Source organism: Ictidomys tridecemlineatus, chromosome 3 (assembly GCF_052094955.1).
Source record: "Ictidomys tridecemlineatus isolate mIctTri1 chromosome 3, mIctTri1.hap1, whole genome shotgun sequence".
Taxonomy (NCBI): domain Eukaryota; kingdom Metazoa; phylum Chordata; class Mammalia; order Rodentia; family Sciuridae; genus Ictidomys; species Ictidomys tridecemlineatus.
Genome location: NC_135479.1, coordinates 19,408,172 through 19,428,722, shown reverse-complemented (window position 1 = coordinate 19,428,722; position 20,551 = coordinate 19,408,172). Strand labels below are relative to the sequence as shown.

General features: G+C 36.8%; 1 protein-coding gene across 5 annotated transcripts in view; it reads right to left on the bottom strand.

The window, feature by feature from the left end:
• Brca1 (BRCA1 DNA repair associated) overlaps positions 1-20,551 on the bottom strand; it is a 68,985-nt gene that overhangs the window by 31,728 nt on the left and 16,706 nt on the right. For 2 of the 5 annotated variants that reach the window (XM_078040995.1, XM_078040997.1), the window contains exons 4-11: positions 17,205-17,282; positions 15,680-15,768; positions 14,871-15,010; positions 12,657-12,762; positions 11,335-11,380; positions 9,540-9,616; positions 5,490-9,023; positions 5,004-5,092 (exon numbers count right to left, since the gene is read on the bottom strand). In XM_078040995.1, the coding sequence (XP_077897121.1) occupies positions 5,004-5,092; positions 5,490-9,023; positions 9,540-9,616; positions 11,335-11,380; positions 12,657-12,762; positions 14,871-15,010; positions 15,680-15,768; positions 17,205-17,282 (4,159 nt within the window). The remainder of the gene's footprint in view (positions 1-5,003; positions 5,093-5,489; positions 9,024-9,539; positions 9,617-11,334; positions 11,381-12,656; positions 12,763-14,870; positions 15,011-15,679; positions 15,769-17,204; positions 17,283-20,551) is intronic. The other 3 variants (XM_078040996.1, XM_078040998.1, XM_078040999.1) reach the window with 3 other exon arrangements.

The window sequence follows — 20,551 nt, the reverse complement described above, 5'->3', positions numbered from 1 at the left end:
TCTTTTGACTTTTTAGTTTCTAATGAAAAGGTAAATTCTTTAATTTAGCTATTTGTTCAGTTCATTCAACAACTACTGAGCCAAGCCCTGTCCTAATTTTGGGGATGTGGCCCTCATGATTCTAAACTGGTACAGGATACCTGTAGTTCATTTTAGAATGTGCTGTTAGAAAAAAGCATCTAACAAAAAGAGTCCTAAGAAAACCTGAAGGACAATTAACTGTTTTCAATTCAAGATAATGGATTCTCTTTGCTTATGAAGCTCCTGTTGTTTATTGCTCCATTTCAAGAAGCAATCTGTGAAGTCTAAGGTATTTGATAAGCAAAGAATTTAGGTACATAAGGAGTTTTCCAAAATATACACTTCTTCATCACTTTTCAAAAGAACATTGATGGTTGTTGGCAACCTGGGAGAGTGTAAACACAGACTGTTCCACCCTCTGTTTCTTTCCTCTTCTTCTGATCCTTGAAAATGAGTTTGCCCTCTACTAAAAACAAGCCATCTTCTTTTTCCTGCTACACTGAGTTCATAGTTTTCAGGAGGTTTTTATGATAGAAAATGCATTTCCAGTTTCACAAAGGTTTCTACTGCTGTCTCGAGACTGCTTTGTTGCCAACATCTGCAGCAACGCCATTGCCACCACGTGGTACTCCTGAGTACTTACATCACTGATCAAACCGGAGCCAAGGCCCTGCCTCAGTAAACCCAGAAAAAAACTGTACACAGATGCCTGACCAATGCTTCAGAAACTAATTAGTGAGTAGGGCTACAATCACCACATCTATCCTTTATGTGGCCATTAAATCAGGAAAAAAAAAAAAAACAGGAATGGGAAAATTAGAGTTAAATAACTTTCCTTTAGATTTTCTCAAACAAATTACTTATAACTTGGACAAATTCCCTTATAGGCAATTGGCTCAATACTTAGGGAGAACAAAACCAAACAGGTTACTAAGTCTTCTTGCTTCTAATTTTGAAATATCATCTTCTTCATTTTTTAAAAATATTTTTTAGTTGTTATATATTTATTTATATGTGGTGCTGAGAATCGAACCCAGTGCCTCACACATGCCAGGCAAGCACACTACCGCTGAGCCCCAGCCCCAGCCCTGAAATATCTTCTTAAAGAGCTTCTTTTATCCCTATTCTATCCTACTTTTAATACAGCTACATTACTGCAGAAGTTCCCTGAAAGCTATGTACATCATGCCTCTTTCTTCTATGAGGACCTTTTAGTAGTATATATACCACTGCTCAGATGATTAGTTAATATTTTCTGAACACTATATAATTGTTAGTCATTACTGCCCTCAGGGTAAAGTCCAAATTCCTAAGCACTGCATTCAAAAGGCCCTTCACACCCTGATTTTCTCTTCTTTCTCTCCAACATCTCCCATATGCCCATTTCTCAATGACACAGGACAATTTTGTGTTTCCTGGGCATTTCATGCCTCTTGAACCTTTGCCTCAATTGCTGCCTCCTCTTTTTTTCCACTTGGAAAAATTCTTCTTATCCTTCAAGGACCAGCTCAAATGTCTCTCTTAGAAGTCCCCACCAATAATCTATCCATCATGAACAGAGGATTCCCTCATTATGTGGGACTATACTACTAATATTAGTATTTACAAGTGGGACATATGACCTACTTGATGGAAAGAACTGCCCCTTGAACAGATACTATTGATACCAAATTAGACATTCTTTTTTAAAAAATATTTATTTTTCTGTTGGACACAATACCTTTATTTTACTTATTTATTTCTATATGGTGCTGAGGATCAAACCCAGGGCCTCGCACATGCTAGGCAAGCACTATACCACTGAGTCACAACCCCAGCCCTAGACATTCTTTATCTTCTACATAATTCTTGGGCTCTGTATAAACCGGGGATTTTTTTTTTTTTTTTTTTGTGGTACTGGGGATTGAATCCAGGGACATTCTATCACTGAGCTACATCCCAGCCCTTTTTATTTTTTGAGACAAGGTCTTTTTGAGGCTGCCCAGGCTGGCCTCAAACTGGTGATCCTCTTGCTTCAGCCTCTGAGTAGCTGGGGTTAAAGGCACGTGCCACCACACCTGGCCTACTTCAATCATTCTACCTGTCTGAGTAGATGTATGATAAGAAGAACTTTGTAAAATATATCCAGAACAAATAAACCTATCCCTGGGAATAATATCAAGGATATAAAAAAGCAAAGGAGTAGTTTATTTGAATGTCAGTTATAACACAAAATGGCTAAGGTAGATGGAATAAAAAAATGGAACCTAAAACTTTAAAACACAAGAGAAACAATTAGTTGACAGGCATTACTGACAGAGCTCCAAATCCATATTCAGAAATAATCTGAGGAATTACAAATAAATAAAAGGTCACCTAAGTATTTTCATCAATTTAGTCACCATAACAATCCAGTAGAACTGAATACTGGTGACAATTCAGGTATCAAACATGTAGTCATCCCAAAGGTTTCTTCCCTGATTCCAAGGGGCTTCAGGTCTAGGGATTTATTCTTAACAGAGAATAGGCAGTAGGAGACATATCCTTTCTATCTCTGCTCCTCACAACAATGCCAAGATTTGGAAGATTTTAAAATTGGATGCTACCCAGTGTGGGCAAAAGTACAGGGAAACGGGAACCATCAAATACCACAGAGGCTGGAAAAAGCACAGATTAATTTAATCTTTTTTTTTTTTTTTTGGGGGGGGGGTACTAGAGTTTGACCCAAGAGTGCTTAACCACTGAGACACATCCCTATATACCCTTTTTTATTTGAGACAGGGTCTCACTAAGTTGCTTACGGCCTCACTAAATTGCTGAGGCTGGCTTTGAACTTGTGATCCTTCTGCCTCAGTCTCCCGAGCCACTGGGATTACAGGCATATGCCATCTGTCTGGTTTGGTTTAATCCTTCTAAAGGTCAATTTAACAATATGTATCAAAGATAAAAAAAAAAATTTCAGTTTCAGGAATTTATTCAAAGGAAATCATCAGAGATGTGGACAAATATTTAGCTATCAAGATGGTCTACCATAGTATTATATATAACAGCAAACTGTGACTGTTACCCTGAAATCTTCAACATTTAACAATAGGTTGAATAAATCATAATACACCCAACAGAATAAAATGCTATATAATAATTAAAACTAAAGGCACTGAAGAATTTTAATGACATGATAAAAATTAAATTACAATGTAAATATATAGAGTATTATTTATTTATTTATTTACTCATTCATTCTGTAGTGGGCACCATCTTTATTTTATTTATTTATTTTTTATATGGTGCTAAGAATTGAACCCAGAGCCTCACACATGCTAGGCAAGTGCTTTGCCACTGAGCCACAATCCTAGCCTTATCTAAATGATTTTTTTAAAAGATAAGGTGTAGGGGAGCTGGGGGCATAGCTGAGTTGTAATGAGTGTGTTCAGCATACACAAGGACTGGGTTCAATCTCCAACACCAAGAAATAAATAAATAATGATAAAGTATACATAAACACCCTATACACAAAGAAAGAAGACTCAGTGGACATAGACCAATGAGTTACTATAACCATCTCTGGATAGCTTATAAAATTTATCTAATTTACCATCTTTTTTTTTTTTTAAGTTGTAGATGGACACAATACCTTTATTTATTTATTTTTATGCAGTGCTGAGGATCAAACCCAGTGCCTCACTAGGCAAGCACTTTACCACTGAGCCACAACCCCAGCCCCTAATTCATCATCTTAACCATTTTGAACAGTACAGTTCAGTGACATTAAGTATTTTCTCAAGGTCGTGTAACCATCACCACTATTTCTAAAATTTTATCATCATCATCATCCTCTCTAAATGAGACAGATACCCATTAAACAAGGAACTCTCTACTCCCTCCTCCCCCAAATCTCTGATAACCATTATTCTATCTTCTGTTTCTATAAATTTGACTATTCTAAGTACCTTATATAAGGAGAAATTATGCAATATTTGTCCTTTGGAATATAAAATTTTATTTAATGTTTTCAAGGTTCATCCATGGATGATTCTTGTTTATCTGTTGTAGTCCCCTAATTTTTTTTTCTTTTTCAAATTTTTTTTAGTTGTTATAGACCTTTATTTATGCCAAGTGTAGGTGGCTCATGCCTGTAATCCCAGCTTAGAAGGATGAGGCAGGAGGATCACAAGTTCAAGGCCAGCCTCAGCAACTTCCTAAGATCCTATTTTAAAATAAAAAATAGAAAGGCTGCAGATATAGCTCAGGGATAGAGAGCCCCTGGGTTCAACCCCCAGTACCACATATACACTCAAAAAAAGTAACCAAATTATTGGCCTTATCTACTGGGTTCCAAATTATGCCCTTTTGTTGTTGTCGTTAAAGATGATTTACAGGCACTACAGAAAACTCAACTAATAGATTTCACATAAAAGACATAAACAGAAAAAAAATACGCACAAAACAGTGAAATACTAGATGGTCTCTAATGGGAAGAGAGCCCTACAGGCTCCAATTAAGCACCAAGATTAATCACCTCTCTCTCTGGATACCAAAGTGCTTTTATATGTTTTGTAACAGGGCATATGGTTTTCAAGGTTCAGCTTATTTACTAAATTTAGTACTTAGTGTTCTTCAGAGAGCTAGATGGTGTACGTATGTGTATGACATGAGTTCCACAGAGGTGTTTATAATCTGATTTGGGGAAGCAAGGCATCATACTTAATTGTTATGCCATTAATTCACAGGAAGATATCAGCAGACTTAAGAATGTGGATACATACCACTAAATGCAGAGGATACCACATACACATAATACACATAAGTACCCATGCCTTTTTTTTTTTTTTAAGAGAGAGAATTTTTTTTTTAATATTTATTTTTTAGTTTTTGGTGGACACAACATCTTTATTTTTTTATTTTTATGTGGTGCTGAGGATCGAACCCAGCACCGTGCGCATGCCAGGCAAGCATGCTACTGCTTGAGCCATATCCCCAGCACCATCCCATGCCTTTTTTACCTGAGTGGTTAAAATATCACTCTGCGAAGACACCCCTGAGCAATCTTCAGAGAGGATTGTTTCACTTTCATAGCCAGATGCTGCTTCACCTTAAACGATAATAAAAACAGGTTCAGATGTAGGAAGACTATAAAAATTGCAACTTGCTTTAACTGTTTCTTCCCATTGGCAGGACTGGTTTCATCTTCATGTTACATAAAATGATTAACCTCCTTGCTACTAGGATTTCCTCTTACAACTTTTTAACAATAAAAATTGGAAGCAAGTCCACCAACAAATAGGATATTTAAAAGCTCATTCAATCAGGGAAGATGTGATAGCTGGGTGAAGGACTTCTGACTTAAGGAAAAGAATCTTAGAAGAAACATGTTTCAAGTTTAAGTAACTGTACTTGGAAATTCATAAAATGTGCTCCCCAAAAGGCATAAACATTTAGCTCATTTTATAAAACAGGCAGAGGCAAACACAAAAATCTGGTTCTAATACCTAAGTCTGAATCCACACTCTGCTCTTCTTGGTGATTATCTTCTTCTAGGCCAGTTTCCCTTTCTTCATCATTTGAAACCAATTTGTTGTCACTCAGCATAACTTCCTGGTTTTCAGACTGATGTTTCATTTGTTTGGAAGGAGGATCAAACATCAAGAAGGGGTCCTGGGAGTTTGTATTTGTTGTCAAGTCTTCTAATACACTGCACTGGGAAGAAAACAAGCTACCAGAGTTTTTCGCTTCCTCACTAAAGTCATGTTCCTGGGAGGCCTTTTCGAGTATCACCTCATTATTGCAGTCATTTACACCAGTCCTAAATGATACCAGGTTCTCCTCTGTTTTCTTAGACAGACAGTCTGTCACAATAGTGCTGTGTTTGGTAGACTGAGGTGTTTTGGTTACTTTACCAAATAGTAAGTGTTGGAAGGAGGGAAGTTCTTCATCCTCACTACAGGTGTTCTCTTCTGAGGACTCTAATTTCCTGGCCCCCTTTTGGTGACTCTGAGCCAAAGATGTATGGGCTAAAGGGCTTGGGCTCCTGCTAAATTCTCCCCTCTGGACATTCTTACTAAAAACAGCAGATTTTTCCTTAATGCCACCTTCAGTAAAGCTGGTATTTTCCTTTATTTCATCATCATCATCATCTAACAGGTCATCTGGAGTCTCAGAACAAACCTGAGTGACAGGACTAATTCTCATAGGTTGTTCTAAATTATCTGAAATTAGACATGGAGAGAAATCTGTATTAACAACTTGAATTACTTCATCATCTCCTTGTCTTTTTATTTCAGGGTATTTACAATTAATAAGAGAAAGATTTTGTTTATAGGCTTCAGGTTGCATAAGACCTAATCTAAGCACAGCATTTAATTTGGGTCCTCTGTTTCTACCTAGTTCTGTTTGAATGTTTTCACCACTGGAACCTACTTCATTAATACTGGAGCCTACTTCATTAGTACTAGCGCCTACTTCATTAATACTGCCTGAGTTGGCTTCTTTAAAAGCACTTTCTCTAATGTTATTTTGGCTAATTGTGCTCACTGTACTTTGAATGATTCTCTTATATCCCACTATTTTTTCAGGTGACCCTGAATGTTTCTCAAACTTTTCCCCTAATAGGGTACTTTCTGTAGATCTTTCAGTTTGCAAACCCCTTTCTCCACTTAGCACATCTTTGGGGTCTTTGGTATTATTAGACCTTTGAATTATTTCTATTTTCTTACATTTAGTGTTAACAGATGACCTGATGGGAGAAACTGATGGCATATGATATGGGTTTTGTAAAATTCCATGTTTATATGCAGTAATAAGTTTAGTTTCACTGCCTCTGAACAGAAATGAAGGACAAATTCTAGAGACTTCTGTAATATTACATTTGGCATCATCACCTGGCTTATTTTTCTGACAAACCACAGGGAAGCCCATAGTGGCATTAATTGCCTGGACATTCGGAATTTTAGACTCTTTATTTCCCCAATTTTTGTCTTTTTGCTCACATTCAAGATTGACTTCTGTGCTTTGTTTCTGTAAGGTCTGAGAGGGAACATAGACAGCTGCACATTCCTTTTCTTGATTTCCTGGATTTGAAAACAGAGCAAATGACTGACGCTTTGAAACTTGGAATGTATTCTCTAAATACTGAGTATCAAGTTCACTTTCTTCCATTTCTACATTTATCTCCTGAATGTGGTTAACATCGTGTCTCAATGAATTCTTGAAACCCCCTGTGTCATTTCTAGTATCTTTAGGATGACCATGGATAAATTCCTTGGGGTTTTCGATTGCCACATACTGAGTAACATGTTGATTTGATGTTGTTCTTGCTTTTCCAAAAGTGTTAGCTTCCAGTAATGAGATACTGTCCTGAGTGCCATAATCAGTATCAGGTACCAATGAAATACTGGTACTTTCTGCAGATCTTTCAGTTTGCAAACCCCTTTCTCCACTTAGCACATCTTTGGGGTCTTTGGTATTATTAGACCTTTGAATTATTTCTATGTTCTCTTCTGTTCCTTCTTTCTGAAGGTTAGGATCAACAAATTCTTTAACTTTACTAGAACTTGAGCAGTTAGTAAAAAGACCAGATATGCCTGTTAACTTTGATCCTGGGAAAACATCATTGGTATCTCTCTTAATTATTTGTTCATTTGGCTGGTTCCTCTTCTTGACTTCAGTTGCAGGTTCTGCATCTTCCATGAGTTGAAGCTTTTTGCCATGCCTGACTGGCATTTGGTTGGAATTTCCTGTCTTTATTTCTTCACTGCTAGTAAAACTATCAATTTGTAATTCAATGTGATGAGGTGGACTTGTATTTCTATTTACTGCTAGTTCAAGCGCATGAATATGCTTAGTAGAGGACTTCCTCCTCAGCCTATTTTTCGTAGGTGCTTTTGAATTGTGGATATTTAATTCTAGTTCCATATTGCTTATACTGCTGCTTATAGGTTCAGCTTTAGTTCTGAAAGCAGACTCTTTTTCCAATGATTCTATTGTGTTAGCATTTTTCTCTTTCTGAACATAATCAACTTTTGTTTCATTCTCTTGGTCACTATTAGTAATATTCATTACTTGATCATTCTGTTCCATTTGGTCAGTTCCCTGATTTATTTTTTCAGGAGTCTTTTGAACAACTGCCAAATCTGCTTTCTTGATAAAATCCTCAGGATGAAGGCATGATGTAGTTCTCCTTTTACGCTTTAATTTATTTGTGAGGGTACACTCTTGTGTTATTTGTGGTTCTGCGGCAAATGCTCCTATAATTAGATTTTCAGTTACATGGCTCAAGTTAGGGAGGCTCGCCTTCCTCCGATAGGTTTTCCCAAATATTTTATCTTCAATATTACTCTCAACTGCTTTGGAGCAGATTCTTTCACGTTTAAAAATTAAAGCATTATGCGGGTCAGTGGCCAACAAGTCTATTTTCTCTGAAGAACCAGAAAATCCATCTACTTCATTTGGAATTTCTAATACACCAGCTACTTTAGCATTTGACTCAGAACCCCCATCATGTGAGTCATCAGAAGTTAACATTTCGTCACTTCTGGAAAACCACTCATTAACTTTCCGAATGCTGCTATTTCGTGTTATCCAAGGAACATCTTGGGTATCTCTAGAATTCTCAGAGCATGGAGGTTTCTGCTTACTTGGTTCTTTTTTCTCATATAGGGGATCAACATTCAGATCTACCTTTTTCCCTGTGCTGAGAGTTTGCCTATCGTTACAGGTTTCCTTACTTTTAGCCCATCTGCTCTGTTGGCTCCTTGCTAAGCCAGGCTGTTTGCTTTTATTACAGAATTCAGCCTTTTCTACATTCATTCTGTCTTTAGTGAGTAATAAACTGCTGTTCTCATGCTGTAATGAGCTGGCACGAGTATTTGTGCCACATGGCTCCACATGCAAGTTTGAAACAGAAATACCCTGATACTTTTCTGGATGCCTCTCAGTTGCATGCTTCTCAATGATGTTCAAATCTTTATTACTGGATTGATGATGTTCAATATTTGCTATGTCCTTCTCAGAAAACTCACAAGCAGCTGAAAATATATAAAAATAACAAGATGTTTAAAAACTGAATTATCATAAATAAATACATAATTAATACAACTTGGGAGTGGAAATCAAGCAACTAGTTTTAGAGAAACTAATATCATAAACTACCAAATATACTGAAGATGTAACTCATGCTCTTTCAAATAATTTCTATTTGCCTAAATTCTCATTATTCCCCTCAAGCCAATCAAAAAATCAATTTCAGAATGTTCCCTATGCATAAACCACATCTCCTATCCCCCAACTTCTAACAGTGAATTAAATGCAGTCTGTTTGGTCATCAGACACACAGTATTCTATTCTATCTACACACTCATATTCCATACACTTAGAAGGAAGTTGGAAAAAACTGAAATACAAATATGTCAATTAAAAGTAAAAGGCAGGGCTGGGGTTGTGGCTCAGTGGTAGAGTCCTCGCCTAGCATGCATGATGCCTGGGTTCTCTATCTACAGTTCTCTATCTTCAGTGTCTATTAAGTTGGGAAGACTTGCCATTACCCTTATTTGCAGAATCCACACTGGTTTCAGCCCTGGCTCCTTGAGTGGTGGTTTGCAACAATTCCTGGTCTCTCACACTATAAGGAAAACACAGAAGCCTTAATTAGAATCATTAGTTATATGTTCATAGAACTGTCAAATGAGCAAGATCAAATATTTTAACTCCTCTAGGTAGGGCTGTAGTTGCTGACCAATTTGACTCATTTTGTGATTCCTGGTCTTTCCTTTAAGTAACCTCTAATCAAAATGAAATGGTTAGACTGAGAATATCCAGTCACAAAATTCTGTCTGCAAGACAGAACATTGCTTTATAAAGATGCAAACGAGAGCCACAATTTACATGACTGCTAAAAGATAGTTTTTAAAAAATGCTTAGTTGGGCATGGTGGCCCACACCTGTAAGCCCAGAGGCTCAGGAGGCTGAGGCAGGAGGATCACAAGTTCAAAGCCAGCCTCAGCAATGCAGTGAAGCCCTAAGCAATGTAGTGAGACTCCACCTTATGTAGCTCAGTAGTAAAGTGGTTAAGGACTGCTGGGTTCAATCCTTAGTAACCATCTCTCCACCCCCACCCCCACCACATACACACACACACACACAAAAAAAAAAAAAAAAAAAGAAAGAAAAAAAAGTAGAAAGGACTGATTGGGTTACAGCTCAGTGGTTAAGCACCTCTGGGTTCAACCCCAGTTCCCTAAAATAAAAGAATATCTTAGCTGGGCACAGTGACACATGCCTATAATCTCAGAGACTTGGAAAGCTGAGGCAAGAGGACTACAAATTCAAGACCGGCCTTAGCAATTTAATAAGACTGTCTCAAAACTAAAAGTAAAAAAGCACTGGAGGTGTAGCTCAGTGGTACAGAGCCTCTGTTTCAATCCTCTGTATTGAAAGAAAAAAAAAGGGACAAAAAAAACCCTCTTTTTACAGGGGATTGAACCCAGGCACTTAATCACTGAGCCACATCCTTAGTCCTTTTATTTTGAGACAGGGTCTCACTAAGTTGCTTAGGGCCTTGCTAAATTGCTGAGGCTAGCCTTGAATTTGCAATCCTCCTGCCTCAGCCTCCTGAGACACTGGGATTACAGACATGTGCTACCACACCCAGCTAAAAAAGTGTATATTAATGAGAAGGTAGGAGCAAAAAACAACAAAGGAAGCACTAGAAGAGCAGGCATTCCATTGAAATGCAAAAGCTACTAGTTTGCTTCATTGCTTTCTTTGATTCTTTTCTGGCCAACAATAATGTCCTTCTAATTTCAAGATTAGGAAAAAGTAATTTTTAAACAAAAACTGATTGCTAATGACATCACCATAATTCAGATCAGTTATCTTAATCAGAGTCAAGCAATAATTCTTAAGGAAAGCATTCTTGCAGGTAACCCAACTGGGGGTCCCTTGTAGATTATTATGTTACTTATATTGATAAAGTTTGGGAATAGGTGAAATGAAAGAACTGAGGAAAGAAAGAAAACTACAAATAAAATCCTCTAATAATTCCATTAGCAATTATCACTGGGTCAATACTACATATGAGAAAATCAGCTAGAAAATAACCATCTGCTAAAAGCAAGTTTCTATAGAGTTTCAATGTTATCTTAAGGTCCTTTGGACACTACTCATAAATAAATTAAACAAACAAAAACAGTATTTCCTCAGATATAAAATGAGGGGATAAGATGATCTCTAAAGTTTCTTCCAAGGACTTTATTCAAATCTAGGAAAATACTAATCCTAAATGTTAAATATGAAAAAAAAACAAAACAGTTTCAGAGACAAAGGCTCTTTTTGACTCACCTGCAATAATTTGCCTTATTAACTGTATCTTCAGAAGAATCAGATCCTAAAAATATCCATCAAAAACCCCCCAGAACAAATCAGTCAGTTTTTGTTTATTAAAAGGATTAAATTTGAAAAATGTACTTGTTGCGTAGATATTCATTCACTTAGAAACATTTACTGAATGTCTACATTACATGGCAAGCAAGACAGATTAGTCATGCAACACAGAGAAGTAGAAAGTACAGGCTCTGAAGCGTATTTCTGAAGCTTATTTAAAAAATGGATCTGCCACTTACTAGCTTTACTAACTTAGCAATATTTAACTTCTGTGACTAATTTCTTCATCTGTAAAATAAGTATACATATTTATAATCTCAGAAGTTTGACATGCAATTTTAAATGAGTTATAAAAGAAAAACCAACAGTGCCAGGGATACAAGTAAGTGGTCCTAAATATTAAATACTGTAATTATTTTTGAGACATATACCTATTGCTCATGAATTTATTATCTTATGGGTAGGAGACATATGGGTAATTTCAGTGAAATCCAATAAGTGTTAAGGAAACACATGGCAGTCTTTAAAAGCTCAAAAGAGGACCGCCTTTCCCAATTCTAAAAGAGAAGGCAATTAGACTTTTTTGAACTCTTAGTTTATTATTTTTCTTTAATATTTATTTTTTTGGTGTAGATGGACACAACACAATGCCTTTATTTTTTTATGTGGTGCTGAGGATCGAACCTGGGTCCCATCTGTGCTAGGCGAGCATTCTACCACTGAGCCACAATCCCAGCCCCAGGTTTGTTTGTTTGTTTGTTTTTAGAAAGAGAGAGAGAGAGAGAGAGAGAGAGAGAGAGAATTTTAAATATTTATTTTCCATTTCTCAGCGGACACAACATCGTTGTTTGTATGTGGTGCTGAGGATCGAACCCGGGCTGCATACATGCCAGGCGAGCGCTCTACCGCTTGAGCCACATCCCCAGCCCCCCAGGTTTGTTTTTAAATGGCTTACTAAACTAGTAAAAATTATTTTGGATCCCTTTAAATGATATAGAAATCCATCATGTTCTTTCTTACGGCTATTTTCCATTTTTCCAAAATTGATTCATACTAGCTTATAACCATTCTTTTGCTCCCTTTATAAAGTAAGACTCTTTGAGGTGTAAACTGTATCTTTTTCATTATTTATAACTCACCATAGGGCCCATAACATTATTTTATTTTCACTTCCAAAAGTTCCCTGTCACATGTATAAATTATGACTAAGGTTTTTGGTAAAACAGTAAGATAAGCAATCTAGTAACTATTATTCTAACTTAAGAAATCTGAGACCTTACCCAATTCAATGTAGACAGATTTATTTTGAGGTTGTATCTGCTGCTTTGTCCTCAGAGATTTCATGATTCCAAGGTTAGAGAGTTGGACACTAAGACTGGTTTCCTGCTAAGCAGTACAGTAAAGAATGGTCAACAAATCGATGGCCAGTTCAGTGCTTTTTTTCCTAAAGAGAAACTTGAGACCATGGGCAAAACAAATCCACCACAATCAGATAAATAAAATTTATGATACCTGGGGAAAAACCTGACAAACTATTCACTAAAATGTCATGGTTATTTGTGAGTTGAGTATTTTTCCTCTCTATTGTTTAAAAATTTTCCAAACTGATTATGTGCCATTATATACATTTCTAATTATTTATTTATTCATTCATTCATTTATTTATTAGTTGTAGATGGACACATACCTTTATTTATTTTTATTTGATGCTGAGGATTGAACCCAGTGCCCCATACATGCAAGGCATGTGCTCTACCACTGAGTCACAACCCCAGTCCCATTATGTATATTCTTAAAAGTATTAAAATTTGCTGGGTACAGTGGCACATACCTGTAATCCCAGTGGCTCAATATATATGTATGTATATATATATATATTTTTTTTAAGCTAATAATTGATATATACTTATGACCACATCTGATGAAGGGTTAGCAACTAAGATAAATTTTAAAAAGAGAGAAATGATGATAATAAAACCCCAGTATACCTAAGAACAAATTTAGTAACAGAATATTTAAAAGTCCCAACAATACTTTTTTGAACTGGGGATTGAACCCAGGGGTGCTTCACACTGAGCTACATACCCAGTTCTTTTTATTTTTTATTTTGAGATGGGGTCTATACTAAGTTGCCTAGGCTGGCCTTGAACTTGTCATCTTTTTCCCCAAGTCAATGGGATTATAGGTGTCTGCCACTGAGCACTGTCCAACATTACTTTTGTTCGGGGAGGGCAGGTTACTGGGGATAGAACCTGAGGCACATAACTATTGAGCCACATCCCCAGAACTTCTAAAAACTTTTTTATTTCAAGACAGAGTTTTACTAAGTTGCTCAGGACCTTGCTAAATTGCTGAGGAACTTGTAATCCTCCTGCCTCAGCCTCCCAAATTGCTCAGATTACATGTATGCGCCATGGCAACCTGGCCCAACATCGCTTTGAATAAAGATTTTTCTGCTTCCTATTTTGCCCTTCTACAGAAAAACGAATGTTAATACCATAAGACCTGTTATTTTTAAGATATCCATTATGCATTCACATATTAGTTAACATCAGAGCAAATAACTGCATTTCCTTTGATTACACATTTTAATTGAAGTTTGTTTTGGTTTTTTGAAACTGGCAATTGAATCCAGGGGCATTCTACTACTGAGCTATTTTCCCAGCCCCCTTTTTTGGTGACATGGGGATTGAACCCAGGACCTCACACATGCTAGGCAAGCACTCTGCTACTGAGCTACATTCCTAGCAACTCCAACCCATTTAAAAAATTTCTGAGATAGAGTCTTGCTTGGTTGTCCAGCTGGACCTCAAACTTGAGATCCTTTGCCTTAGCATCTCAAATAGCTAGGAACAGCCATGCCTGGGTTAAAGCACTTTTCAAATGCTTAAAAAGATCAGGGACTTTGTGGCTATTGTTTTTTAATATTTATTATTTTTTTAGTTGTAGTTGGACACAATACCTTTACTTTAAGGAGGTGCTGAGGATCAAACCCAGGATCTTATACATGCTAGGCAAGTGCTCTACCACTGAGCCACAAACACAGCCCCTTGAAGCTATTTTTGACATACATCAGAGCTGATAAAGCTCCAAAGTAGGGTCAGTTCTTAAAATGTCTCTCTCGACATACCAGTCACCCTGACCTTTCCAAATTCCTTGAACTCTTATTGATTAGAACACTTGTCCAACCACTTAATTTACCACGTTCCTTTCCTTTTTTTTTTTTTTCCCCCCCAGTACTAGGGACTGAACTCAGGAGCACTCTCCCACTGAGCTATATCTCCAAGTCCTTTTTATTTTGAGACAAGGTCTCACTGAATTGCCAAGACTGGCTTCCAATTTGTGATCTTCCTGCCTCGGCCTCTCGAGTAGCTATAATTACAGGTTATGTGTCACCATGCCCAGCCCATATTTTCTTTACTGATACTTCAAATAATGCCACGAACATTTATTTAATGAAGAAATGTTAACAGAATAAACGAAAATGGCTTTACCAAGGTAGGATTTTCAGGTTCACTTTCTCGAAGTCTTTTGGCACGGTTTCGGTAGCCCATACTTTGGATGATAGAAATCTCTTCCTTTAAATGTTCAGGAGAGTTATTTTCCTTTTTTGGAAAGTTATAACTGTTGGCAACTATAAATTATAAGGGAACACATTATTTTCTTATCTTTGGAATGCTGGAAATCAAACCCAGGCTTCATGCTATTAAGAAAGCACTCTACCACTGAGCTATATATATCCCTAGCCTGGAACACATTATTTTTTCAGTTAGAAAAAAATACATTAATTTTCATTAAAGAAACCAAGAAATATCCTGTGTGTGCTTTGTTGTGTTAAGGTAATGCATTAAGTTTACCTTAATTTTCTAAAAAATCAACTTTGGAAATTCTACTTCTAAGAAACAAACACATACAGACGGTCAAAGTGATTTCTATTTCTTCTTGTCCACCTAAAACTAACAAATTTGCCTATTAATATTATATTTCACTGACTATGAGATAGCAATGATGTAAGCTAAACCATTATTTTATGGGTCACTAAAAAAAAATTAAACAATGACACACCATCGATACTAAAATATTCCCAATTTCAGAGATGTTAAGATGTGCATATCAGGATTAATAAAATAAGGTCTGAGATTAATAGGAGTGATTTAAAATATAGATTCAGAGCTAAAATACAGATACAGAGCTAAAATTAACCTAGACCAAGGAGGTCTTATCATCTGTTCACAGAAAATAATTATTCAGACTTCCTGAGAATTTAAGGACAGCACTGCCTCTGGGGCTATGCAATACTTACACTGCAATCCTGTGTCAAGCTCAAAAGCATGAATGATTTTCAATAGCTCTTCAACAAGTTGACTAAATCTTGTACTTTCTTGTAGGCTTCTGAAATTAAATTGTTTGAGAGGCACACTTAGCAAGTGATTATCAACTTTTTTTTTTTGGTACTTATAGATGGACAGAATGCTTTTATTTAATTTTATGTGGTGCTAAGGATCAAACCCAGTGCCTCACACAAGCCAGCCAAGTGCTCTGCCACTGAACACACCCCAGCCCTGATTATCAATTTTTTAAGGTCACTAAATAAGGAAAGAAATATAAACAAATAAATATAAGATTATAACTGTTTTCTACTACAGCTATTGTAGAAAACCGTATTTAAAAACTAGAGCTATTAGTGACATTGCACTATAATTAACATATCATTGACATCAGAATATATTGTGTGGCAGTGTTAATATTTTTTTGTTTTTCTTTTTGATACTGAGGACTGAAACAGGAGTACTTCATTACTGAGCCACATCCTCAGCCCCCTTTTTTTTTTTTTTTTGAGACAAGGTCTTGCTAAATTGCTTAGGGTCTCACCAAGTTGCTGAGGCTAGCTTTGAACTCCTGATCCTCCTGCTTCAGACTCCAAAGTTGTTGGGATTACAGACATATGCCACCACACTCAGCCAATTATTTCATTTAAAAAAAATATTTCTAGTTGCAGGTAGACACAATACCTTCATTTTATTTTTATGTGGTGCTGAGGATCAAACCCAGTGCCTCATGCATGCCAGGCGAGCACTCTACCACTGAGCCCCAGCCCCTCATTCATTCTTTTATTTCTAGTTGTAAATGGACACAATGCCTTGGTTTTATTTGTATGTGGTACTGAGGATCGAATCCAGTGCCTTCCACATGCGAGGCGAGCGCTCTACCACTGAGCTACAACCCTAGCCCTCATTCATTCTTTTAAATATCTGAGCACCTACAACATTCCAGACATTGGAGAGACATTATGGATCAAGACAGACAAAGTCACTGTCTTAACAGAACTTCCACTATGGCAAGAAAGATATATAAATAAATACATATGTATATAAATACATGTGTACAGATAAATAATTAGGTAGAAATAAATGAAATGAAGAAAAATAAAAGCAGAATTAGTGGATAATTGGGGCAGGATTGTGCTGTTGTATTTTAGATAAGAATGCAAGTCCTTGCATTACTCAGAAACACTAGAAAAAGGCAATAACTTATCTACAGCATTACCATTGCCTGATCTCCTCTGATGTTGGAAGCTTATCAGGATTGGGCCTGGTTGGTATTTGGATGGGAAAATAAAGGCATCAGTTTGCTCTGTAAAGCAGATGTCCCATAAAACTTTCAGGAAAATAACCTTAGAAATAATTTACTCTGTCTGCTAAACACACTTTTATACATTTTTCTACTGGTGAATAGTTTTTTAGGAACACTAGCTATGCTATCAAAGAATCTTTACGTTTTCCTGCCATTGTTGCTTCCAACCTCCCACCATTATACAAATTATATACCTTTTGGTTATATCATTCTTACACAAAGGACACTGTGAAGGCCCTTTCTTCTGGTTGAGAAGTTTCAGCATACAAAATCTATAAATTATAAAGAAAGAAAAGAACAATTCAAATTGCTTTCTTTTGTAGAGAGAACATTCAAAAGCCAAACAGCCATGAAAAGATAAACTCATAACTGCCCTGAAGAATCATTTAAAAAGTAATGACAGGTGAATTACAACCAATGGTTATCTCTAATTTTTTTAGATGCTTCATAAGCAGAAAACCAAACTATGTAAGAAATGATCTATGAAAACTGAACTTACCTGCATATACCTTAAGGTTATGATCAAATAAAACTTATTAAAAAGTTAATATGGCATATTTAATGGTATATTCATAATTATTTCATATTGCATAATTAGACATAAATGGTAAGTAGTTCATGTAAAATGATTATAATTCATTAAAGAATTCAGCACCTGGGGCTGGGGATGTAGCTCAGTGGTAATGGCACCTAAGCTATATCCTTAGCCCACATGTATTGGCTTCTCTCTCTTTTTTTAAATAGGTTACATTCACTTTATTTTTCTCGTATTAAAAACCTTATATTGTAGCCACAGCTGGAGTCTGGATCCTTTGTACCCACTCTGGTGCAGGTTTTAAAAACCACCAGGCACAATGGAAGATGCCTGTAATCCCAGCAGCTCGGGAGGTTGAAGCAGGAGGATCACAAATTCAAAGCCAGCCTCAGCAAAAATAAGGTACAAAGCAACTCAATGAGACCCTGTCTCTAAATAGGGCTGGGGATTTAGCTCAGTGGCCAAGTGCCCCTGAGTTCAATCCCTGGTACCCCCGTCCCCCAAAAAAACCCACACTGGTGTGGGTTTTACAAGATGGTTGGTGAATTCCTGATAGGGACACTTGGTGAACACAGACTCTTTTCCAGGGTTAGGGTCAGGGAGATGTATGTCCTAGATATGTGTACTGCCCTCTCTTAATCCACACAACAACCCTAAAAAATTATCTCCATTTAGGGGCTGGGGTTGTGGTTTAGCGGTAGAGCGCTCACCTCGTACGTGCGAGACCCTGCGAGACCCTCAGCACCACATACAAAAATAAACAAGTGAAATAAAGGTGTTGTATCCAACTACAACTAAAAAAATAAATATTAAAAAAAAAAAAAAAAAGAGGGGCTGGGGATGTGGCTTAAAAGGTATCGTGTTCGCCTAGCATGCATGAAGCACTGGATTCGATTCTCACCACCACATAAAAATAAAATATTGTGTCTACCTAAAACTAAAAAATAATTATTTTTAAAAAAACAGTAACATTGCTGTGAATATTTAAAAAAAAATTATCTCCATTTAAAATAGAGACTTGTCCCAAATCACAGTAATCAAGTGGTGAAGATGATTCTGGATCTAGTACTGAACTGCAACAGGCCGGAGGTCTTTCTCATGGTCTTTCTAACAGAGTCAGTGAATGTATAGAGATCTGATGAAGACTTTGTCCTTCTTTACCTACAAAAATGCTTCAACTACCATATTGTACTCAATAATGATTCTGTAGTTTTGGGGATGAAGATGTCAAAAAGCTACCTGGGGCCAGGTGCAGTAGTGCTGTATTCCCAATGGCTCGGGAGGCTGAGATAGGAGGATCGTGAGTTTAAAGCCAGACTCAGCATTGGTGAGGTGCTAAGTAACTCACTGAGTCCGTGTCTCTAAATAAGATACAAAATAGATGGGGCTGGGATTGTGGCTCAGCGGTAGCGTGCTCCCCTAGCATGGGCGGGACCCGGGTTCGATTTTTAGCACCACATAAAATAAAAAATAAAGTATCGTGTCCACCTGTAACTAAAAACAAATATTAAAAAAAAAATGCATTACCATTTGTTTAACATTTGGGCTTTAGCAATCCAAAAAGGCCAAAACTTGCCTCAGACCTTTTCACTGAGAACCTTATTTAAAACTTATATATATGTTTTTCTTTAATTGGTACATCATGTAGACTCCCCAGAGCTCCAAAACAGAATTTAATGAATTCTTTTTCTGAGTCCTGAAGGATATGCCAATGTTCTGTTGATCTGTCAATATTTTCCTTAGCTCAGTCTTTTCATGTCATATACAATTCATTTTCTTTTTTGAGTTTAATTTATGTGCTCTTTTCCTAACATAATGATAGATTAGAATCCCTTCTTGGTTGATTTTCACATACCTAGTTCCCTTGCATTGTTTATGTAATTCTATAGGCAAGTGCTCCACCTCAGAGCCACACCTCGGAGCCACAACCCCAGCCCAACAATGCATTTTTTAAGCAAATGCAAATTTTCTGAAAGGTGATTTCAGCAAATAGAAAACAGCAAATCACAGTGCCACAAACCAATTCTGGAGATTTTTCAGAGTACTCAGTTTGGGGAACATCTATACTCCAAGCAGTTTAACAATGTTGAAGAAACTCATCTAATTTATTAATGCTTGTCCAAGTCTATTCTGGCAGAGAACACTAAATCCATCTTAAATTGGCAAAATAATGACAGATTGATTTCTGGCTACCTTTGTTTATCTTGGGTACTCAGGATTCCTACTCTCGTAACTGCCTTGTCAACAGAGATAAGATTGTGGACCAATATATCCTCTAAGAAGGAAAATACATATCCTGAGATATCCTGTGACTGGTTCCTCCAAATCTTGTCCATTTCAACAAGACTTTGTTGTCCGTCTGTCCTTCCTTCCTTCCTTCCTTCTCCTCCTCCTCCTCCTCCCCCTTCCCCTCCCCCTCCTTTTTTGTATTGAGTTTTACCCCAGTCCTTTTTTATCTTAAGACAGGGTCTTCGGTAATTATTACCCAATGTACATGTATGATTGTACAAATGGTGTGAGTCTGCATCATGTACAACCAGAGAAATGAAAACTGCTCCATTTATGTACAATGAGTCAAAATGCATTCTGCTGTCATGTAAAATTAATTGGAACAAATTTTAAAAATCTAATTTCTTTAAAAAAAAAGTTATTTTAAAACCTAAAAAAAAAAAAAAAAAGACATGGTCATACTTAAATTGCTCAGAGCCTTGCTAAACTGCAGAGGATGTCTTGAACTTCTGATCTTTTTATCTTAGCCTCCTGAGTTGTTGGGATTACAGGCATACATACTCTGCTTGGCAAAGCTTTGTTTTCTTGAGCAAACATACTGTCTGTACTTTAGTTCTAACAATTACACATCTGTCTTGAGCTCTTCATTTGGAAGATTCAGCCTAGATTTCCTGCTTGTTATCCCAGTACCATGGGTCAAGGCTTTTTGTCTCCTAGAGACAAGAATTTTACCCTTAACCCTCACCCTCCTGTGGCTTGATCCCTGCTACTGAATTT